General features: G+C 46.1%; 1 protein-coding gene across 4 annotated transcripts in view; it reads left to right on the top strand.

The window, feature by feature from the left end:
- Window positions 1-24602, top strand: part of LMNTD1 (lamin tail domain containing 1) — a 128128-nt gene that overhangs the window by 73946 nt on the left and 29580 nt on the right. The window contains exon 7 of one of the 4 annotated variants that reach the window (XM_019515695.1): window positions 1350-1426. The exons of 2 other annotated variants lie outside the window; for them this stretch is intronic. In XM_019515695.1, the coding sequence (XP_019371240.1) occupies window positions 1350-1403 (54 nt within the window). In that variant the 3' untranslated portion in view covers window positions 1404-1426. Of the gene's footprint in view, window positions 1-1337; window positions 1427-24602 lie in introns of all 4 variants that reach the window. One more of the 4 variants, XM_019515694.1, reaches the window with a different exon arrangement.

Raw genomic sequence — 24602 nt, 5'->3', positions numbered from 1 at the left:
TGTTGGGCACCCATGGGGGTGGCTGGGGGAGTGGGGGGGGTTGGGGGCTCATGCAGAGCCCCCCATGCAACACAGGGAAGTGGGGGGGCAGTGGGGATTGCCCCCCACCCGTCAGCACCTGCTGAGCCGGGGCTTTTTTTTCCCCAAGTGCTGGGAGCTGGGGTGGGCAGGGTAGCCATTGCTGGGCTGGGAGAGGGGCAGGGGATGGGCCTGGCCTGGCTGATTCGGAGATTCGGCTACTGCCGACTCTCCGAATCAGATTTGGCCAAATCAAATCAGGACAGTGATTCAAATCACTGAATCAAATCACTGTCCCCTGAATCGACCGAATCCAAAGCAAATGCTAGCTGCTTTGCACAGGCCTACTTATATCTAAATCTGAAAGAAAGGATCACAGCCTTTTCACTAGATGGAGATGGGGGAAGACACTCCTAGCCACACCCATCACCTGGACATCTAGATACAGGAGAGATCCAGGAGCAATCCAAGGCTGCAAACCTTTGGGACAAGGGGAGGCTGAACCCCAATCATTGTTAGGTGTTCCACAGCCACTAGGTCATAGGGACTTCCACCACCATCACTGGTCTTGTCTGGATTCAGATTTAATTGGTTCACCCATATCCAGTCCCCAGCTGCAACCAGGCACTGGGAAACGGCAAAGACGGATGAGAAAGGAAGATAGAACTGGCTGTCATCAGCTACTGATGGCACTTCACTCTGAATCTCTGCATGAATTTGTTCAGCAGCATCATATACATGTTGAACAGGATTGACAATAGATGGAACCCTGCGGGCCCTCCAGGGATTGTCCCAAGGGGATGATGAGCTCTTTCCCATCATCACGTTTCTTGCCCAATGTTCCTTCACAGATCCAGTCTCCTTGACTTGCCAAGCCACATCTCCACACTCTGGGATCCTCATCCAAAGCCCAATCTTCTTATCCAGTTAGTCCCAAGCTCCTGGGGATCCTTGTCCCAGTCTCCCTGCTCTGCCGGTTCTAATTTTCCAACTGGCAGTCATTCTTTTTTCCCATACCTGGCCCCAGTGTTCCCCTGGAACCCGTTTCCTCACACACTTTTGTCCAGCCAGTCTCTCCAAGCCATATCTTATTCCCAGTCTCTGTGTCCTTCCCTCAGCTCCTTAGCTCAGTCCTCTAACTTCCCCATTCCACTCACTCCCTGCCCATCCAGTTGCGGCCTCCATACACATTTGCTTTGATTTACATGGATTTCTGCCTTTGCCACTTTAATGAGGAAAAATACTCCAATACTCTTAGTCCAATTTCCATCTAGCAGGGACTTAGTTAACTTTTGAAAGAAGTGTTAATTTACTTGCAGGGTCTTTTTCAGAGGGAGGAGCCATTAGCAACCCAGAAACAGGAAATGGGCCACTTTTCCAGCTGATGTAATAATTCAACAGATGACAGTTATGCTCATCACTTCTTTATATACAGCCTTTTCCATCCAACCTGAGCAGATTTGGTTTTCAATATCACAATATTTATGTCTTGGTACCATCATTTCTATGTCATGGAATAATCTGGGTTTCCATAATTTATGACTATAGCCTAGTCCTCATTGGTTTCACCTTTTTCAAATGTACACATAATGGCAACCTGTCAAACAGCTGGGATGGAAATGTGTTCTGAGAAAAGATTTATTCCATTAGTGGAACATTAATGGAAATTACTTTTAAGTGTGCCTCATTGCTTCTTGGTTCTCTTACAGCCATCACAGCATTTGTTTTGCCATTTTACGATACCTGTCAAATATATTAAGCAGAGGTCAAATGGCTGCAGAAGGTTAGGTAAAGACAAGTTTCTTTTTCTTCTTTTGCCTCATCTTCTTAATTGAGTATTAAGCAGGAAAGATCCCGATTCCATCTATGTTAGCTATGAAAACAGTTTCAGCAAATATGAAGAGGAACTTCCACCCATAAAAATGTTGAAAATCCATGCTGGTTTAGAAGGAGTGTCATTTAAGTGTGTACCAGCATTGCTGCAAAGTGACCATACAGAGCTGACTATGCTGGCTAATGATGATTATATAAATTGTGAACAGCTGTTTCTTTAGGCTGTGGAATTGCAAAAACAGGGGGTTTGAAGCAAGGGGAGACAATCACAAAGAAAAGAATTACTCAGGGCCAGATTAACCCTTTAGTGGGTCCCAGGCTGGTTGATACCTCCCTCCTCACCCAGGCGCTGCTGCCCATGGGGACTAGGGCTCAAAGCCACTGCTAGGAAGCAGCCATTGTGGCAGCAAAGCTGGCGAAGGGTGGGGAGGTGGATCAGGCCAGTTGCACCTCCACTACAAAGGGAAGGACCAGGTCCCCTTACAGCTCTGGGCCCTAGGGATATGCTTAGTTTGCCTATGTGTTAATTCAGCCCTGGAACTACTTCACACCACAGGAGATCTATGGGGAGGCTGTATATTCTCTGCACATATTTATGAATCTGAGACAAAGTGCTGCTTTTGGAGATAATTGATTTTTTTATTGATGCCACTTAATTCCCTACCCCTTAATTTTTGTCCCTTGCGTTTGATTTTTGGTTTTATTGTTTACACACACTGAGTTTTACAATCTTAACAAAGCTAATTTAACTGCAATAAAATGTTGATCATTCGCTCTTAACTAATCTGCAGACCTAATAATTTCTGCTAAAAAAACGGGGGTGGGGAAGAAGCTCAGTAAAGATTTAAGAGTGCTGTGGTCAGATCTCCTATTATTTCATTGCTTTGCCGAGTACAACTATGGAACATTTTTTGACATTCTTTGAAACATTATCATAAATAATTAAAACTAAACTACCACTTCAAAATAAATGAACCAAGCACATTGTATGGTATAATATTGTTGATGATTTAATCATGTTTTTGTCTTTCTAATTTGGCAAACTTTAGTGTGTGCAAATTGTAGGGTTTGTAGAAGTTTCCAAGCTGACAATCCTCAAATTTCTTCTATCTTGCCGATGTGCTTAATGCCATTCTTTATACTGTAATCTCCAAGTCTGTTCATTTGTGCCTCTGCTAAAGCTGTCAGCAACGGTAATAGTGCAATAAATAGCAATAAATAGAGCAAGTGGCTCGGCAATGTTATTGATGTAAACAACATTTTAATAAGAACTGGATTAGGGTCACAAGCTCATTTTTAAAAAGCCAACAAACAACCAATAATTCATGTTTTCATAAAGCTGATCAAATATTTTGTTGTAAGCAAGTAACCCATCAGTTTTGGTTTCAAATGGTTTAAGGTCTGATCCTGTGTTTTTGCAAATGAATTAACCACTCTCTGGAGTTTATAAACTAAAGTTGAACTTGTGGGCCTTTTTTTGACTTCTTCACTTTCATTTTTACTATTTACGGAAATGGATTGGACAAGTTTCTGTGTCATTAGAAATGTTAAATGCAGGTAAACAAACCTCTCTGGAATTTATTTGGACAAAGATGACTCTGCTTTGAGCAGGTTGAACTAGATTTCATAGACATTAGGGCTGGAGGGGACCTTGGAAGATCATTGAGTCCAGCCCCCTGCCTCAGGGGCAGGTAGTCAGCTCGGGTCAAAGGATCCCAGCAAGATAGGCATCCAAATGTTAAAAGAGTCCAGAGCAGGTGTTTGCACCACCTCTGGAGGCAATCTATTCCAGGCCTTGGGGGCTCGGACAGTAAAGAAGTTTTTCCTTATGTCTGACCTAAAATGGTCTTGGAGGAGTTTGTGACCATTTGACCTTGTCATCCCCTGGGGCACTCTGGCGAACAGGCATTCCCCCAGATCCTGATGCATACCCCTTATATACTTATAGGTAGCCACTAAGTCACCGCTGAGCCTGCGCTTTTCCAGGCTGAAGAGTCCCATGGCTCTCAGCCACTCATCATAAGACCTGTTCTCTTGCCCTCTGATCATGGATGTGACTCTCCTTTAGACTCTCTCAAGCTTTTCCACGTTCCTTTTCAATTGTGGAGCCCAGAATTGGATGCAGTACTCCAGCTGCGGCCTCACCAAGGCCAAGTACAGAGGGAAGATGGCATCCTTAGATTTACTTCAAAAACATCTATGGATGCAAGCCAGAGTTATGTTCATTTTACCAGCTGTGACATTGCATTGGTGGCTCATGTTCATCTTGTGGTCAATCATGACCCCCAAGTCCCTTTAAACCGTGGTGCTAGCGAGCATAGCACTACCAAGCCTATAAGTGTGATGCGGGGGTGTGGCAGGACACTGTTAGTGCCTGCCACTTTAAGGGCCTGGAGCTGGCAGCCGCCAGGTGCCTGATTAGGGCAGCCATTTTGAACCGAGGGCTACCCATATAAACAGGGCAGCTCAGCTGTGAGGTGCCAGGTGAAAATATCACCTGGCTAGAAGGCTGCTGATATCATCTGGAGGTAAGGGAGGAGCAGTAGGGGATGCTTTAGGAGGCGCCTGGTCCTGGGTATGACTTAAAACTGCACCCTGCTGGGAGTGGGTGGCCTGGTGGGGCTCCCAGTGCTGCAGGAGCCCTCAGGAAATGCCAAGCCAGTTACCACCCTTAACCCCTAGCCCCCACAACCAGGTGGGTTATCCCTTGTTTTGGAGGGCCCAGAGAGTGGACCCTCAGAGAGAGGAAAGGGCCTGTCTGAACTTCCCCTGACTGGCCCATACTGGGGCCAGGACCAGAAGGGTCAAAGTGCTGGGGGCCCATTGTGAGGAATGCCCAAGAGCTGAGGGCTGGGGGTTCCAATTGGCCTGGAGGTGGGCCAGGGCTAGAGAGCTGAAGGTCCTGGTGGGAGGACCACACCCGGAAGGGGAAGCAGGTCAGGGAGCTATGCTGCCCAATATGAAGATGGATGAGACCGCCTGATGAGAGGATTCCAGGTTGGGGTTCAATCAGGAGGATTCTGGGGCCCAGTGTGGGGCTGGTGATAGTGATAACATCATGATGCCATCTGCAAGGCTTGGGCTGCAGTATAGGGGAGGAAAGGAGCCGCAGATAGAGCCCCCTGGCATCGGGGCAAGAATGGGCAGCCTCCCACTGACTAACATCTACTAATTTAAATATAACAACAAGTCATGGTGGGTGAGAACGCGAGTGGTTAGCCCAGTAACAGGTGGGCAGGCCGCAGGGAAAGCGACCTCGAGCAGGCCTGGTGTTACAGGGGGCGTTTTCCCCAAGGTGGACTACCTTGCATTTTTCCATATTGAATGTCATCAGGTTTTTATCCGCCCATTTTCTAAATCTGTCAAGGTCAGCCTGGATCACCAGCCTATCCTCAGGTGTGGATGCTTTACCCCAAAGTTTGGTGTCATCGTTGAACTTGGCCAGTCTGCTTCTGACACCAGTGTCCACATTGTAAATAAAGATGTTAAAGAGTATAGGTCCAAGGACGGAGTCTTGGGGGACACTACTGGTCATGAAGCACTGTGATGATTAACTTTGATCAACCACCACTCTCTGGGTCTGACCTCGGAGCCAATTCCCCAGCCATCAGACTGTGATGTAGCCGAGGCCTCAGTTGGCCAATTTTTCTATGAGGAGATCATGGGACACCAGATTAAAGGCTTTTTTTAAAGTCCAGATATGACATCAATGTCTTCTCCCTTGTCCAGGTGATAAGTCACCTGGTCATAGAAGGACATGAGATTGGTCAGGCAGGACCTTCCCACAACAGACACATGCTGGCTGTCCCTCAGGATGTTTGTCAAAAATGGTCTCTTTGATAATTTTTTGCAATATCTTCCCAGGAATTGAGATCAGGCTGATTGGCCTGTAGTTCCCCAGATCTACTTTCCTCCCTTTCTTCAAGATAGGCACCACAGTGGCCTTCTTCCAATCTTTAGGCATTTCACCTGAGTACCGTGAGTTCATGAAGGTCCTTGACAGTGGCTGGGCTATGATGCGTGCTAGCTTCTTAAGTACCCTGGGGTGCAAACTGTTAGGACTAGCTGACTTGAAGGTGTCCAGCCTCTCAAGGTGTTCCTTTACATAGTTTACGCTGAAGTAGGGTATAAATTCATCCTCACCCTGGTCATTCTGCATCACCTTAAGCAGGGCGGTCCCTTTGGGCTGACGAAAAAGTGATACAAAATGCCCATTAAGCAGGTCGGCTTTTTCCTAGTTGTCAGTTGTTCCATTTGGTATAGCAGGGGTCCATTGTTGCCCTTGCTTTTCTTCCAACTCCCCACATATCTGAAAAAGGACTTTTTATTGTTCTTGATACATGTATCCAGTTGGAGTTTGGTTGCAGCCTTGGCTTTCCTGGTTCACTCTCTACAGGTCCAGACCAGTGCAGAATACTCCTTCTTTATGGTGATTCCAGTCTTCTATCCTTTATAAGCCTCTAGATGATCCTTTGTCTCCCTGTCTGATTTTTTCCCTTCTCTTCTCTAAATCTCTGTAAATCACACTGTGTCTGTGTCCTGATGGGATGGTTGAAACTTTTTAAACAAGAGAACAATAAATAGCAAGCAGGTAACAGTGAAGTCACCAATGATTACGTTTTCTTGGGCACAGATATTCATAAGCTATGTAATACAGTCAAGCCTTGGACATATGTCACATAATTGCCTTTGTAGTGCTGCAGAAAGTAAGTGTTCACTAGGCCTGTGCAAAGTGCCTAGTATCCGCTTCGGATTCAGATTCAGCCGATTCGGGGGACAGTGATTTGATTCAGTGATTCGAATCGCTGTCCTGATTCAATTCAGCCGAATCTGATTCGGGGATTTGGCTGCTGCTGAATCTCCGAGTCAGCCAGGCCTGGCCCATCCCCCGCCCACTCTCCCAGCCCAGCAATGGCTGCCCTGCCCGCCCCAGCTCCTGGCACTTGGGTGAAAAAAAGCCCCGAGTCAGTGGGTGCTGCCAAGTGGGGAGCGATCCCCACTGCCTCACACCTTATGGGGGGCTCTGCATGACTCCCCTACCCCCCTCACTCTCCCAGCCCCACCACGGGTGCCCTGCCTGCCCCAGCTCTGACCCTTTAAGAAAAAAACCCCCAAGAAAATCTCTAGACTCACCAGTCATGCTGGCAGGGGGTGATCCCCACTGCCCCCCATTGCCCTATGCCATGTGGGGGGTTCTGCGCAAGCCTCACAAAGCCCCTAGGCTGCTGCAGGAGCAGCGAATCCCAGGGCTTTTCCTGTTCTGTTTTGTTTTTTTCTTAAAGGGCCAGAGCTAGCCCAGGTGGGGCACCCGTGGGATGGATGAGAGACTGGGGGGTTGGGAGGTCTTGTGCAGAGCCTCCCATGCAGCATGGGGCAGTGGGGGGCAGCAGGGATCACCCCCCTGCCCAGCAGCACCCAGTGAGCACCAGGGCTTTTTTTTAAAACTCCGGGAGCTGGGGTGGGCAGGAGCAGCCAAGAGGGGGCTGGCAGAGTGGGTGGGGGCCAGGGGGGTGCAAGAATTGAGGGATAGGGGGGCTGGCAGGGATCCCCCCATGGTTCCCTCCCCAGCCCCTAGTACTTACCAGCTCAGAGCATGGCTGCTGCTCCCTGATCTAGCCACCAGGGACTACCCGAATCATCAAAGCTCTTCGAATCTTTTCTGAAGATTCAGAAAGCTTTGAATTGATTCAGACTTTTAAATTGGTCCCCTGATTTGATTCAGACTTGGAGGTTCAGCCACAGAATCGGGCTGAATCTCCTCCAAATCAAATCACCACCTGAAGCATCGCACAGCCCTAGTGTCCACATGTACAAGCTGTCTGCAGAGCCATGAAAATAGCAGATCCAGGACAAAAATGTTCCTGTTTCACAGAGGAACTTCTTTGTAGTGCTATGTTTTGCAGCACTACATGTAACATGTAGACAGTTGCATGTAGCACTACTAGTGGTCTCACTGATCCTCAGCATCCTATAGCCTTCTGCTGTCCCTCCGTTCCTCCAATCAGGAGGGAGGGAGGAACAGATGGCTCCCTTACAGTCCACCTGACTGTGGTGAGCTGGCACCCTGATGCCACTGCCACTGCAAGGTAGTCATGCCCACATGCCTGCCTGTCCTAGCTTTCAGGTAGCCCCCTAGCCTCAACCAACATCTCTCAAGAAAAGGGCTACTTCAGTCCAATTCATACAGAGGCACCAGGCCTTGCAATGCACCCAGGTGCCTGCTGTGTCCCCACATCAATATGGACCACATCATCACTGGACCAAATAATACAGATTATAATATCCAAGATTAATTTGCCTGCATTTCTACCAATACTGTCACCTGCTTACCATGCACCTCTACTATCCACATTGAACAGACTGGAAGATCCCTACACATAAGAATGAATTAACACTGATCTGACACAAGCTCCAGAAAGACATAAAGGCCTGTGGCAGAACATTCATTGGACGCTCCATTGCTGACCTCAGGATAGCTGTTCTTAGCTAGCAAAACTTTAAACAAACTGAGTTGGCCAGAAAATTGCAGAATAAGAAATCATCTATAGACTGGATTGTGTTAAGCATGGTTAAAATAGGGATTATGGATTTTTATCCTAATATTTGGATTAGCTTTTGTGACCCCTCTGTTCCTATGGGTTCTTAGCCTGTTTGCCTCTCCCAGTACTGCCCCTTCTCCCAGCTTCCTCTCCCTTCCTTCCTTTTATATGCAAATCTCTGGGTGCTTATATGCAAATCTGTCGGTGCATCTAGATGTGCACTTTACTGTGGAGTTGACTAATTAACTCTGCAGTAAAGCATCATAGTCTACACTACATAGTCTATACCAATATTAGGCCACAGTAAATTAATTAGCTCTACTGTAGGATAATACCAATGTGGACAGTACTATCCTACAGTGGAGTAATTTACTCTGCCAAAATGCACGTGTAGATGCTGATAGGGGCTGGCTGGGACATGAGGATGCTCGAGTGTGGGGGCTGCCTGCCAGCTATCCCTGCACTGAAGCACCCTTGTGCCCCAGCCAGCCCCTTTGCCACCCAATGCTGCTACCCAGAGCCTGGGACTGACCCCCTGGGCCCCTTGCCAGCCTGGGGCTGCTCTTCCGAAGCTCAAAGTGCTGCGGTCCTGGGCACACATGTAGACACTGTGCCAGGGAACGGCTGACTCTGGCACAAACAGTGGTGGAATTTATCATGTTGCACTATGTGCACATGTAGATGCACCTACTACCTCCATTCTATACACTGCTCTGTGCACATCTATTCTTGGCATCTGATGATGTGAGTCCATCTTATTCTATATATATCAACCTAATTGAATAAGTCTATAAGATGCAAATCTATCTTACCTTGTCCTTCTGTTTGCCTTGTCAGGAGAGTCAGATAGAAGCAGAGAGGGGTCAGCAGCCCCAAACTTGGATGGATTCAAAAGGTTTGGCTAGATTTTTAGCTGCTGTCAATAGGTGCAGTTACAATGGTTTTACCATTGGCCCTTGCTTTTGAGTTGTACATCTTGAGTCTATCTCTGTGTGGATAAAGGGATAGGAGAATAGAGCTGTACGAAGTTTCGGGTGCTGATTCAATTCGGAGGAGATTCAGCCTGATTCAGAGGCCAAATCTATGAATCTGAATCAAATCAGGGGACCAGTTAAAAGGTCCAAATCAATTTGAAGCTCTCCTAATCAATTCAGAAAAGATTTGGAGAGTTTCGGCAATTTCGGCAGTCCCTACCCACTGCAGCAGGGAGCTGGACACAGATTCTGTGCTGGGAAGTAGGGGGTGGGGAAGTGGGGAGGGAAGCATGGGGGGACCCTGCCATGCCCCATCCCCTGCCTGCTCCCCCAACCCACCTGAGCACTCCCCGACCCCTGTTCGCTGTCCCAACCCTGCCATGGCTGTCCCATCCAGCCCCAGCTCTTGGTTGTTTTAAAAAAAGCCCCCACTCACCAGCTGCTCCCAGGTGGGGGAGTGATCCCCGCTGCTCCCCACTTCCCCATGGTGTGTGGGGGGCTGTGCCACAAGCCCCCATACCCTGACCACTCTCCCAGGCCCCCCATGGCTGCCCCACCCACCCTGGCTCCTGGCCCTTTAAAAAAAAACAATAACAACAAAAACCCCACTCACCAGCTGCTGCTGCAGCCTCGGGGCTTCTGGGGGCTCATGGAAGAGCCCTCCATACAGTGTAGGGCAGTGGGGATTACCACCCCCCACCTGGCAGGAGCCAGTAAGATGGGGCTTCCCCCAAGAGCCAGGAGCTGGGGCAGGAGGGGCTGGGAGAGTGGGTGGGGGATGGGGCCTGTGTGATTCTGAGATTCGGCTGATTTGGCAGCAGCTGAATCTCTGAATCAGGTTTGGCCAAATTAGTTCAGGACAGTGATTCAAATCACTGAATTGAATCACTGTCCCCTGAATCAGCTGAATCTGAAGCGAATACTAGCTGCTTCACACAGACCTACAGGTGAATAACTAGTGTTTTCATCTTACCCTAATTCTATCTCAGGTTCCACATATCAAAAGTGACTTCTGCTGCATCACCAGTGAGGCAGCAGCAAAGAATTCACATTAGCATTCAGTAGCATTTCTTGAGTTACTCTTCTATCCATTATATTCTCTCTAAGGGTATATTTACATGAAAAAACTTAAATCTGCGAATTCTGCTAAATACTTTGTCACAAGGAAACAAAAAAAGGAAAGGAATAGAGAGGCTCATGCATTGAAAACAGCAGAGACTTCAGTGTAGGGCTCCACCCAAGCTTATTTAGCCTGCTTCTCAGTAGGGTTAATTAGCCTTGGACAAGTGCTTTGTTAATGCCAGAGCTAACTTATTTAGTCCTAGCTTTACATGGTCCTGCATCATGCTGTATAAACATACTCTGAGGAAAATGCCCTCTTTTCAACTGAGAGGCAAGGTTTTTTTGTAAGTTCTTTTATTGAACCAACTTATAGTTGGGAAGAGTGTCTGACAAGTTTTTGAACACAAATTGCTCTTCTTTAGGTCTGGGAAAGAAGCAAATGCGGACTAAACTAAATAACGTTGCTCCTTTTCTCATGCCCAAGGGAAGCTGACAATATAACTTTAAAAGATGGGGCTGGGAGCAAAAATTCATAATCTTACCAGGTACTGAAAACAATGGCTTAAACTCAAACAATGGCTTTATGGACCGTTACAATCTGCCTGCTTTCTCTACTACCCTCTATGCATTCTAACAGGTAATAAAGAACCTTTTTCCTTTTGCATGATTTCGTTTTTCTAAATAATAAGGTTGTCCATTCTACTACATTTCCCTTGTTTTGAAGCTATGCCTGAGCACTTGTCTTTGCTCCTCTTTTTTTATAGCCATCCTCCATTCTTTAAATGACTTCTTTCATTTACGGGGAGTGAAAACACCAATTTTTGCATTTTTTTTTGTTTTATTTTCTGCTGTTTTGGGGGGGAAGAGTGAGGGGATTGTTGTTATTTAGCTTAGCCTGTGTCTGCTTTTCGAGACCCGAAGTATACTTTGTGCCCCAAAGCTTATCAGACATCTCTCCCAACTGTGAAATTGGTCCAGTAAAAAATATCACAAAAATTCCTTGCCTCATGCATTTCCTGCACCATCCAAGAACACTCCAAACCTCCTACTCCTTTCAAACTTAATTCCTGAAACTGAGGAAAGTTTGGAAAATCTTTTAAAATGGCTGTCATAATATTTCAGAAAATGACCCAGAATATAGTGTTTTTCAGTCTGTTTCGTTGTTCCATTTCTACCCTAAGCAATTGTAATCATTGCAGTCCAGGTTTACTGCCTACTGTGTGACATTGCTTTGTCCTGTTATGCAGTTGGTTCTCTCCATTTGAGAAGCAGACACATTTCAGGCAGGGATATACTGACTCCTGTATCTAAAGCACATGGGGATATTACAGGTATATAGGATGAAAACTGGTGTGCAAATGCAACATAAGATGATAAAACATATAGTCAGAACTTCGGCTGGTATTAATCCATATAACATCAGGGAGTTCAGAGGGCATCAGCTAATTCCCATCAAGTTCTGGCTGACGTACCGCTTCTACATATTTTAAAGACTTTAACATTAATAAACAGCCTCAGAAATTCAAAGGGTGGAGACACAGAGGAACTAAACATTGCTCAACAATCTTTCTGGCTTTTTACAGTGTGTATATTACATACTACATATAGATACACCAACATCCCTACAGGGATATATATTATTAAATTAGAGAGAGAATATTTCTCTAAAGGTACTTCATTAGATTCACCTGCCTTTCAAAGATCTAGATCCTGTTCAGATCTTTTTTGCTAACTTCATTCTTTCAGAATGTTTAGTGTCAGTGTAGGAGGGACACTTGAATGGTCCCCACATATTTCCCTTTACTGTTTTTGCAGAAGCTGCTTCCTTGTGCTGCTTTGTTTCTTTCTTTTAATCCATACATAAAATGGCTCTCTTGCATGCTATATATGAGATGTTGCAGCACAGTTTAGCAAATTAGGGCCAATCCAAACCTCTTTAAAACCAATGGACAATTTCCCAGGAGTTTGAATGAGCTTTGGACCAGGTTCTGTATGTGCATGATACAGAATTTCTTCATAATTGGAGAACCATTTATTTCTAAGCAGAGCATCATTAGGGTTTTATGTTTATTTTCTTCAGAATAACTTTTAAAAAATGAAATCAGTTACCTTTCAGACATCGGTATTTCTGTCAAGCCTATACAGTGTTTCCATACTGCGGGGGTTCTCAAGATTTTTGGACTTGAGGCATCCCTCATTGTACTTGAGATACCCTCCATAACTTTTGAAAATTGATTGGCACCCAATTTCAAAACTAATTTATAAATTAAAGTGCAGAGGTTCCTGGCAGTGGGAATGGGGGGGCGTCATCCAGACAGGGACAAGCCTGATCCTTTGCTTATCTGTTTAGCTGATCTTCTTATCTCCTACCATCTCACTTATTTCCTCACAGCACCTTTCAAAAGATTGGGTGGTACCCCAGGGTGCCCCAGAACCCTGGCTGAGAATCACTGCCCTGTTGCATGGTTTGATGATGACCAGACTCCTGGCATTGTTTTTTTTTTCCTCCAGAAAAAAAGCTGAAAATTGAGTACTTAAAGCAAGGAGCCACTCCCAAGAGGTCTGCTCCTTAGATAAGCTGGTTAGATGCTCTTTTGCCTTGATTTTATCCATTTATATCACGGGTGTAATATTATTTCCTTACCATACATTTGTATGGCAAATGCATGTTTGCAGAGCACCTTAGAGGCAGGCAGTTACATAGTGTGAGGTATTACTATGTGTTGAAGGAATTGGTTAGGAAACATAAAGCATCCCCACGTGCTTGAAAAACAGAACAAAAAGGGGAGGGGGGAGGGGTCAAAATATGAACTGGGTGCCAACCTTGAAACTGTCCTTTTGCACTTTGTTTGGTATCTTATTAGAAACATGCTGGGTTCATCACTTCAAAAAAATTATGTAATGAATGAGAATCTTGTCCATGTTGTAATCGTGCTTCATGGTACATAAATCAAGCAGATTGCCTATTAGAGCTGTGCCTCTTCAAAAGAGCAGATGCAGCCTCACACTAAATGTATTGTAAAGACACATCCTTTAGGGACAGAACATAGTGTCCCCAATCAAATTCTGGCTTATTAGAGGGGAAAAAATGAATAAAAACGCAATCTGCAGTGCTGGTAATAGGCAAGCTTGTCCTGGAAAGTAAAGTTTTACTGCTTAAACCTATAGGTGCAGGCTTAATTGATTCCGATAGCAGAGCATCATGCTGTGTACAGACCTTGGGATATAAGAGGACACACAATTGTTAAACAATTTGTATTGCATAGCAAATATTTTGCCTAGTAACCACATTTCATCGAATTGCATGCTTGGTGGTTTGCCTTGATTACGTGACAGCATCACTCAGTGCAACCACAAAATCATAGTGAATTGACATTGTTTCAGTGATTTCGTGGCCTTTGTTATGGCAGTGACATAACAAGCAGAGTTTGCATCCAGAGCAAACCCTGAGGGAGAGATGGGGGCTGGGGATGCAGTTCCAAGAGCAGGGGTGAGGAGTGCAGGTTGCAAGAGTTGGGAAGGCAGCCAGGTTCCGAGAGCAGAGGCCAGGTGGACAGCAGTCTTAACCACACCAGGAACCTCTAAACAATCCCAGCTGAGCTGCTGTAGTCACTGTGTGCATTCCGCCTGCCTCAGCTGTTGCTCTTAAATCAGCAGCAGCTGGGAACTGTTTTGGGTATGCTACTGGCTGCAGAGTCAGGCTATAGGGGTGGGGGATGATTCTGGCATGCTTCCTAACTTAGCGCCCAGGATGGGTGCTCCTCTCACTTCCCCCTAGTTATGTTACTACATTAAGGTTTTTAGTTTTGGCAGTTCTACCTGCTTTGTCCAAAAAGAAATGTTAGCCTGAATGTGACATAGAACAAATGGCAGGGGGAGGGATGGTTAACTCTATTTTCTAATTCTTTGGAAGACACATAATAAAACTTAACCCACATAGGGAGGTGTCAGCACAAGGCCTATATTCACCACTCGAGTCCAACATAAACCCTATCATGAGTACAAGTTATGGCCCACTAAAGGCTTCAAAACAGGTTCCCAGTGGTATGTAAGTGGTGGAATAATGTTCATCATCCTGTGGAACAAAGAAATTGGGTGGCTTGAAGAATGTGGAGCTGGGCAGCTCTAACTAATTGGTTTAAATATAGCTTTGGCTGAGAGCAGCTGAAACCTCTGTACAGGACCACTTCCAAGTGGACAAGTGTCCACACCGTCTCTCAGTGGCAACATTTGGGCAGAAAAGTATTGAATGGACTTTTAAGAGTGAAATACTCTCTTCCCCCCAGTGATGGTTTTATGGAGAATACCACCACATTACAATACATGTAGCTTCCTTTAAAGAGCTAACTGACTGGTGGTCAGTTCTCATGGTGGCCAGCTAACATATATTAGAGCAGTCTCTGGGTTGCACTGTGACATACCAAAGAATCAGCTCCACAATCAAGGATTTCACTCAGCTATGTAGTAGATCTCTTCACCCTCTTGGATATAGGAAACAGGAGGTGTGATTTTTTTGCCAGGCACTAGTAAAGTCACCAACCTGATTAGTGTTTGCATCACACTATAATTTTGTTCTACACTAATGCTATTTCAGTGTTTTAGAGCACCTTTGGATGCATCCAGACAAACACACATACAGGAGCTTGCATTTCCCATGGCACAAAAATCAGTGGCACACATGGGGTCTTAGGGCCCTCCTGGAGCAGCAGCTGCACTGATCCAACCACTTGGAGCCTGGCCACACTCTTTCTGGTGGTGCATGCTGCTGCCATGTGTCCCGTTCCATTTTTTTTAGCAGTGGATTTTTTTAACACCAGGATCTCCTGGTGTCAAATTTGGTGCTGTGCTGCAAATTAGCAGCAGGGTGAATGGGTGCACATGTGCCACATGTGGTTTGAGGTACTGCAAACTGCATGTGCATGCTCATCTGAACATGCCTTTTATGTCTATATTAAACAACATGGCATCTAGTCCACTTGTATAGCACAGATAGTCCCATTTATATCTTCTGCCAAGTAGACAATAAACAAAGCCTATGAATATTTACATCCAGCTGGAGTAGGTGTGTATCTGTTGTAATCATGACCAAAATAGTAATATATGCTGGAACAGGGCTCAGCACACTAATATTGGTACACACTTTTAACTGTCATGCAGGACTATGTTTCAGTGTATATACACATTCTTTCTCACTACAGAACAGAGCAAAAAAGGGATATAAGCCATGCAGATCTTGCTATTTAAGATTATTCTGGTTTGAGGGAGTTCCTAACTAGATAAAAACCTGCATATTTGGTTTTGGGCCACCATCCCTGTGCAGGTGAGGAGAGAGGCTAGAGACTGAGTAAGGAAGGGATGCAGCACCACACCCTGGCCACTTCTGACTAGTGGTCAGTTCTCATTCCAGCCAACATAGGTTAGAGCAGTACCAAGGTGCCAGAAAACTAGCCCCACTATAAGGCTTTCACTCAGCTGCTTAAAAGTTCTGTCCACTCCATCAAATATTTAATGATCTGGCTTCTAGTGAGATTTTGTGTGTATGTGTTTTAAACTTGGAAAGGGCATCAAAGGCCAAACCAGCCAATAGCTTAGAAAATAGTTAATATAAAGTATAACCTCTAGAAGAATCTGTTTTAATTCCTGTGGTAGTAGTTATAAATCATTGGCTTCAATCCTCAAGTCTGCTGTTCTAAAGAAACTTAACACAATATACATTTGAACTCCCCTAATCTCAGGGGCAGTCCCTTCTCTCTAGCCAATGCCTCTACATCTGGGGCTGTATCAACATACTATAGTCAACTCTGTACCATCCAGGGCTAGGAACATACATTCCAAAAGCCAGCAGCTTAGTCTAACCTGCATAGATTGAACCAATTTACAAGTGAACAGACATTCACTTTTGACTCTGGAAATGCAGGTGCATGCCTGCAGTGTCTCAGGCCAGAAGTGGGGAGGTGCTAGAATGAGCCATCAACTAGAGGGAAACTAAACTGAGGGAGGCAGTGTGGCCAGGCTCAGGTAGGCCTGATTATGATTGGGGAGGGGTTTAAACCCCCCACCTTGTCCTGCAGGAACCCCAGCTGGGGTCTGCCTGGAGGGGGAGAGGTGAATCAGCCCCTGTCAGAGCTCCCTAGCCACTCCACCCCAGCTCACTGACTGGCTGGAGGTAGGAGCAGAGGTAGGGCCAGACCCCAGTAGCCTGAGGGGAAGTGAGGGTTTAATCCCTGCATTGCAGGGGCAGGGAGGGGCAGTGCAGCCACTGATAGACTCCACTCATGCGCCCAGGGCTGTGCACCTAGGGCCTGGTGGCCAGATGCCAGTAGCCTGAAGCGAAGGGGGGTGTTAATCCCCGCATTGCAGGCAGCTGTGGCGGGGACACTGACATGGTGCCCTGGGCTAAGTCCCTCCAAGGAGTGACCCACTGTACATGCCGAGGGGGCAGAGAGAGAGGATGTGACCTAGCTGCAAGTAGAGGCGTGGGGAGCTGGGGCTACTTATGGAGCCCAACTCACTGGTGCCTCCCTCTGAGGCACCATGGCCTGGGCTGGGATGGCCCCAGGGGGAGGGGGTCAGCATCCACTGCCTCTCACCTCCAGCCCTGTGTGTGGGCTGCAGTTTGCAGGTGGGCTGCAGCTGCTTCATGGCTCCCCACTCCCTTCCTCTCCCAGTGGTAATGGAATGAACTGTCATAGTGAGTGGAGGTGAAGCACCTGTCACCCGCCACTTGCTCACAGCAGCTCTGGGCACTCAGGGTGGGCTGCTGTGGGGTATGGGCTGTGGCAGGGGGAGGCAATGGCCTGCTGCAGCCTTGTGTGGTCAGGCCTCACCCCATGGCCCAGGAGTGCAGCCTGGTCCAGCCAGACCCCACAGCCCAGGGGCAGAAGCAGTGACTGGCCCACAGCAGCCTGCCTTGAGTGCCTGGTGCCACTGTGAGCAGGTAGCAGGTGAAAGGTGTCTCACGTCTAGCCACCATGATGGTTTGCTCCACTGCTGCTGCCAGGAAAGGGAGGGGCAGGCTGCCACAGGCCAGTTGCTCCTACATCCCTGGGCTGCAGGGCTGGGCCAGACCAGGCTGCAGTGGTCCATTGCCTCCCCACACTGCTGTCCATGCTCCTGACTTGTAGCAGCCTGTCCTGAACACCCAGTACCACCCTGAGCAGGCAGCGGGTGACAGGTGCTTCACCTCTGCCTGCCATGATAGTTTGCTCCACCGCCACAAGAGGGAGGGGGTTGGGGAGCAACACTGCAGCTGCAGCCTGCCTGCAAACTGTGGCATCCATGCAGGGCTGGAGGCGGGAGGTGGTGGATGCTGATCCGCACCCCCTGGGGCCACCCCAGCCTGGGCCGCACTGACACAGCAGGAGGCAGCAATCAGTTGAGCTCCATAACTAGCCCTGGCTTCCCTCAGCCTCCCCCAGCCTGCATCCCCCCTCCCTGCAGATAGATGGCCACTCCTCAGGGGGACTTGGCCCAGGCACTGCAAGGTGGGTCCTGCCTGAGGTGATATTCATCATGGGATGGAGTCAGCTCTAGGTTGGTGACCGCACCACTTTTGCTTGCAGCTGGGGGATTACACCCCAGTCCTTCCCCTCAGGCTACCAGCATCTGGCCACTATGGCCCCAGGTGCACAAGTGGAGTCTATCAGTGTCCACACTGTTCCCCACCCCCATGGAGGGATTAAACCCTCACTTCCCCTTAGGCTGCTGGGGTCCAGCCCCACACCCACTCCTGCCACTGGAGCAGTGATGGGGTGGAGGGCTGCTACCCCCTTGCCAAGCAGAACCAGAAGCCTACCCCTTTCCCAACCCTTTCTCAGCCAGCCAGAGCAGTGATAATGCTTCAGCTATGGAGGAGAGGGGTGGGGCCAACCTTGTTTGGCTAGAACAGACAGCCCAGCCCAGCCCAGGGCTGCAGAGCATGCTGGGATGCTGGAGGGCTCTGATTTAACTTAATCTTGGAAGGGGTCTGGGACACAAGTTCCATAAACCAGTTTGACCTCAATTGGTTAAACCTGATACATTCAACCAGGTTTATCTCAAAGTGTTTTCGGACATTTTGAAAATGGTTTATGTGCACTGAATTGGTGTTCTGTTGCAGGTTTAAACCAGTTTCTGATCACTTAAACTAGTTCATGTATAACTTCTGTCCCTAGCCCAGGAATCCCCACACTTAGCGGTGCTGGATTTTAAATCCTTTTTTTTTTCCCAGACAAATGGAACAGAGTACTAGATTAGGATAGAAAATGTAGCTTATGCTACCATCTATTGTTGCGGCTTCTGTGAAATGAGATGGTGATCTCAGTCTTGTTCCTCCTGGGCATCTGTCCACATGATGAGGCGAGACAGAAGCACATCCAAAGTGGCAGTGTTCAAATTCAGGTTAGACAAAGCAATAGTTAGCGCCACAAGTTTGAATTCTCATCTAACCATCTCAAGTTTGCAACATCCAGTTAAGTATTTCAAAAGACTAGTCATTCTCCCCTTTCCTTGGCCAGGACCCAGAGCTGTCCAGTTATCAGACCACTTGAGAACCTCTAATACACAAATACATGTATACAAAACTGAAAAAAGATGACGACTCTAAAATCACCCATGTTTCAGAGTTTCTTATGTTTTCTTAGCTAGCTCACTCCTCCATAATACCAATTGGCACCAGTGTGGATTCTCACCAGGAATATGAATAGGTAAAGGGCTCTCTCCAAAAACTCGCCTCCTCCTCATACCACATTGTTCAAGAAGGCAGGATTGATTGCTCTCCAACTGCCCTTTCTTCCTTCCAAGTTCCTATATTCTATTGATATACAAAGGTTTGCAACTCCCAGAGCTCTCCCAAGGATTGTTTTTGTGAGCACCAAATTAATTTAAAAATCAAAGCAAGGACAAGATTCTCAGTGGGTATAAACTGGGGTATAGCTTTTGACTACAATGAGCCTATGCTTGTTGACTTAATTCAAGTTTTGCAAATGCTATTTTTAATTGGCTTGAAATCAAGTCGACAGGAAAAGCCAGCAAAAAAAAGCACTTGGGAGGTGGGGAGAGGTGAACCATTTGTGCCTGTGGTTTGGCAGAGAGAAAGGGAAACAGATTGGACTAAGCTGGGGCATAAAGAAAAGGAGACAAAACCTTTTTTTTTTGTTATAACTTCCACTATTTTGATTGCTGAATGATAAAAGGATTGAGGTGGATCATGGGAAGAAGGAACAATGCTAAGGGGAGTGGGGAGATTTTGTGTTACCTTTTATGGTACAAATTCTGACTGATGTTGTCTACAGAAAACCAATGTCCACCAGAGGGAACAGAGAGGGTGGAGGCACATGGAACTATATTCTGGCTCCTGAAATATTGGTGGGGTAGTCTTGGAGGAGCATTTGAGAGCAGGGCCCTGTGTGTGGTCTGCATGTTTATGTGTACACATCTAATAACCAATAGTCTCACCTTTGGATCCTCCCCCCCCCAGCCCACCCACATACACAGGTTATTCTTGTTCCTGCAGGCACAGGGTGGGGAAGAGCATTTTGTCTGGTGCTACTTTCAGCTGTGAAATGAATGCCTGTTGGCATTGCACCTGTTTTGGGGGGAACATTTTGTGCAGCCTTAGACTTGCCCCTGTTTTTGGACCATGGATGTATTTGAGAGTTGAACCATGTAGCATTCAGTAATTGATTTATTTGCTCTGTTTGGAAATGTACTGAAAGGGCACCTAGAAACTATATAAAACCAGCATGTTAAGGGCTTTATATATTGTTCTTAAAGATTAATTTTGTTTCACTGTATCTGACACCAGCCAACAGGAGCAGGAAAGCCTTTTTAGCCTTTTTGAGTTATACCTGAGGTTGTTTCTTTGTTTGCAAGAGAGAATGTAAAGTGCAGCTGGTCCGGAGCTAAACTGGCTGGTCTATGGATAGGTTTAGGATTGCCATCCAATCCTGTTTCTGTGGGATAGTCAAGGGTTAGATGAAACCAGCCCCCATCCAAAAAGCTCTGCTTCTAGAATATTTGCCTCATTGGGCCCTCAGGCATCATTGTTTGCATCATCAGGGTTGTACATTGTTGACGAGATGTGGTGATGTTGCACATGAAGATACAGCATTACATTGAAGCCCCACAACATTGTGACTTAAACTGATAATGAAGGGAAAAGCTTAGAAACTTATCTTTATTCTCTGTATGTGCACTGTGATAAAGCAAGACAACAAGTACACGTTGGCTGTGGATTTAGGACCCAGAGACCAACCACGGCCTTTCCATTTGATAATAGGCAAGTGTATTGATACACAGTGATAACTGAAAAGAAACAATACAAACAATCAAGCAATTTTGTATATGTACCAAATCCTAGGGCTGTCATCAGAGTCAAAGCATATCTGGCCAGGATGTAGTCTTCACTCTGAGGCACTCTCTTATATATCAGATGTCAGCTTGTCAGCAGTCTGGAGGTAGGATGCCAAGACCCCCCTCCCCCCTCCAGTGGGGTGGATGAGATGGGTTGGTGGTGTGCCCTCTATTCATGGTGGGCTCAGGGACCCCTCCCAGGGGAGGAGTTTCCCTCTCAGGGAGGAGGAAAAGGAGGGGCAGGGAGGAGGGACCCAGGCAGAGGACGGGGGGGAAAGAGGAGGCAGAGGGATGAGGACCTGGGCAGGCCAAGGAGAAGGAGGGATAGGGAGGACCCTTTGCTGCTCCAAAGTTTTCCTTTTGTATTCTCCTTCCCTCCTAAGGACTCCTGATGACTCTTGATCTGTGGCTGTTCCTGGTTGGTCTCTCTGTGTTTGTCACACAACACATACTAATTTGGTCTTTCCAGACCTTCTCCTAATTTCATTTGTTCCCCCAAAACCAGGACTCAGCCCCCACGCCCCCTTCCCTGCTCTGGGGCCTTGTTAGCTGGTACCACCCTTTTCTCATGTTATGGAACAGTGTGGTACATGCCCCCTCTTTCCCAGGCTGTGTGTATCCTTTGATCTTGTTGTGCTTCGAAGGCTGTGTGAAACTCTGTATGTGATATCCAGGCTTTTTAGAAATCAATTAAGCCCTGCCACGCATCCTGAACCATTCTAATATATATATACCCAAGTTTTAATTCCATTTTGTAGTGCCCAAGACAACACCGTCTTTGTACAGTTGGCTTAGAAATACTATTTAAAGGTTTGTTTTTTGGGAGTTTACTTATAGGCACGTGTGTGTGTGTGGGCGCATGCGTGTATAAAATACACACACACACACACATATATGTGCCTATAAGTAAACTCCCAAAAAACAAACCTTTAAATAGTATTTCTAAGCCAACTGTACAAAGACGGTGTTGTCTTGGGCACTACAAAATGGAATTAAAACTTGGGTTAAGTGGATGAGCAGAGAGCTTTCTCTTTTAAAAGGTAAGAGGTGAGCTCAAGGGGCAGAATTTGAATTCACATTTCAAGTATCCCAGTGTTTAGGGTATTTTGAGCCAGGGTCCTAGTTCAGTTTGTTAGTGAGATAAGACCAATTGTTACATTCAGATCTATATCGTGAATTTTCCCCAATTCTTTGGGGCCTCATAATCTGTGGTTTTGATTCAGGCAAGTTCTTTTTTGCTAATCAGGTTATATTTACACAAAAAGACTGGAAAGGACCCTCAAACAATCCTTTGAGGGAGTTTCTTCGTCCTACCTAAGCAACACAAGGTCCACTTGCAATTTTTACAGTGAGGACCGAAATTCTGTCTAGCACTGAGAAATCCTTGGCTGGTACAGAATCAGGATAGCCAGATTCTACCCTTACAGATAGGCATGCCAGGCACGATACTTCAGCAAGCCCTGAGTACTACATTGGGCTCTTTGGGCACCTATACCTGTTGGCTACAATGCACCAACTCACAGGATCATCATAAAATTCTAGTTTATTGGACGGATGCAAAAGTCAGACCATAAACCTTAGTGCTGATCCCCTCAAACACACACACATTCACTCACACACTCACAGTAGCTAGCTCTGAACACTAAGCACTGGTGTTGAGAAATACCCAACCCCAAGCGCTGGAGTCCACCGTTGATGGCGAGTCAAGTCTTCTTTCAGTGCAATGTTGCTTCAGAAGGGGGTTGCCAGCTGGTCCTTCTGGCTGGACAGTCAGGGTGCTGGTCAGGTCAAAGAGGGCACCATTGGGGGTCATTCTTCGCTGCCTTTTATCCCTCTCTGGCAGACTTTGGTGAATCCCCAATTCTCAGGCTTACCGAATCCAGGGGTCATTGACCTTGAGGGACGTCCCTCTTGGTAGCTGCTGGATGTCAGCTGTCAGCCCCAGGGATCACGTCCGCATGTACATGCAGTCTCAGGAGTCCGTTGATGAATTTTGACTGACTCACTGCCATGATGAATAGAGCTCTGGAAGTGGTGGATCAGGGGGTATTTCAGCCCCAAGGGTCTGTTTCCAGCATTGATTAGTTCAAATGGGGGCTTCTGTACCTCTAACAATGAAGTTTCCGGGAATTTCTGGCTCTTTATTGATTCTTTCCTCTCCTTGGTCTCTGATTTTGTAGGTGTTAATTGCTGCTTATTAACATGCTTATCCAGACTAACTACTGTGTTACACAATCAACCATGATTCATTCAGGGACCTGCTCCATACAGAGATTCCTGCTCTTGCTAACATTGTTACATGGTACAACTCACTTTTAAACTTAAAGTACATTTGTGAAAGCATCTACAAGCTCTGTTTTCACTACAAATACACCTTATATAAAAATAATAATGATATAATAAAAGAAAGAGGAAGGAAGAAAAGTAGAAAAGAGCAAGCATCTCCAAAAGGGGGCAAATACTAAAAGAGGGGCTTTTGCCATATAGAGGAGCTTCACATTTAAGGGGGGGCAGACAAAAGGGTTTCTTGCTACATACCTATAATTGAATCTGATGCAGCATGCTAATTAGCCTCAAAGTTTTATATATTCAGCATCCCTGTGCTTCAAAATGGCAGCAGGGATGCATTAACTAAACAAATGAGCTTTAGTTAAATCAGCCCCACCGCCATTTTGAAGCATGGGACTCTGAATACACAAGATGCTGTGGGCGCTTTAATTAGAGTGGCTCCTGAGAGGTACTCTAATTAAAGCACCTCACCCTGGACCATGTGTAAAGATGCCCTTTGGTGCTGTGGGACATAGCATAAGTTAAATGAGCCCTAATATTGCTTTAATTTCAACAAGAGCATATCAGTCCTGAGTACTAGGTGAGGAGGGAGGCATGATGGAAATATGCTAAAGCTACCTTGTGTGTTGCATCAAAATATCTCATTATCTTTAGGGTGCATCTACACAATATAGCATGTAGAGATAGCCAAGCTAGCTATGAATGATCAAGCCTAGGTACTGGAAGTAGAATAAGTGTACTAGCACTGCTATCTGCTTGGATTAGCCCTGCTACAAAGCCTGAGAACAAAGAGTACACTGAACTCTGCAAAGTGGTGAAATTACACAGCTACTGGTATATTGCTTTTGATACCTGAGCTACTTCATTCTACCCTTAATTACCTGCTCTAATCCTTGGTGCATCAAAAGTGTTCAGTATCTTTTGGCCAGTTCAAGACTGTGCTTTCTTGTACCATCTCTGCCATATTTGCAGTCTACACAATGATTCCTCAGTACTAAATTAAGTCCAACTCTAAAGAATAAAGCCTAAAGAAACAAGAAGAGTAAGCTTCTTGAATGAGCAATAGGTACACATACAGAACATTTCTTGCTAGGGTTGCAGTTTTATTTCAGTACTTATTTCAGAGAAAGTTTTGATCTCAACAGAAGGCAATGAATTAAGAGATCAAGCTGCAATTTGTAAAGATCCCGTGAGAGCTAGTGTGCTAGCAACAAACAGAAAATAATGATGAAATAGGTGGAGTTACTTACTTTTTCAAGGCCTTTCTTCCACAGTACCTTGTCATTAATAGTTGAGCTATGGAAGAAATGAAGATGACAAATCTGCATTGATGCCACAGTTTGTATCTAGGACAAACCTACTAAAGTGAAAAAAGAGACTCCAGTGGATTAAAAGGGAAGGGAGGTCATAGAGCACAAGACTTGAATGTGGCATTTAAGTTTTGGGGAATCCACAAAATTTCATATCCCTAGTTTACACCATGTTATTAACATCAAGGGAACAACATTTGAATTATCCCTCATAGTTTCATAGTTTCTAGGGTTGGAAGGGACCT

The sequence above is a fragment of the Gavialis gangeticus genome, unplaced genomic scaffold (genome assembly GCF_001723915.1).
Source record: "Gavialis gangeticus isolate Ggan-Ray unplaced genomic scaffold, GavGan_comp1, whole genome shotgun sequence".
NCBI lineage: Eukaryota > Metazoa > Chordata > Crocodylia > Gavialidae > Gavialis > Gavialis gangeticus.
Note: the sequence above shows the minus strand (reverse complement) of the source record. Positions and strands in the feature narration are given on the sequence as shown.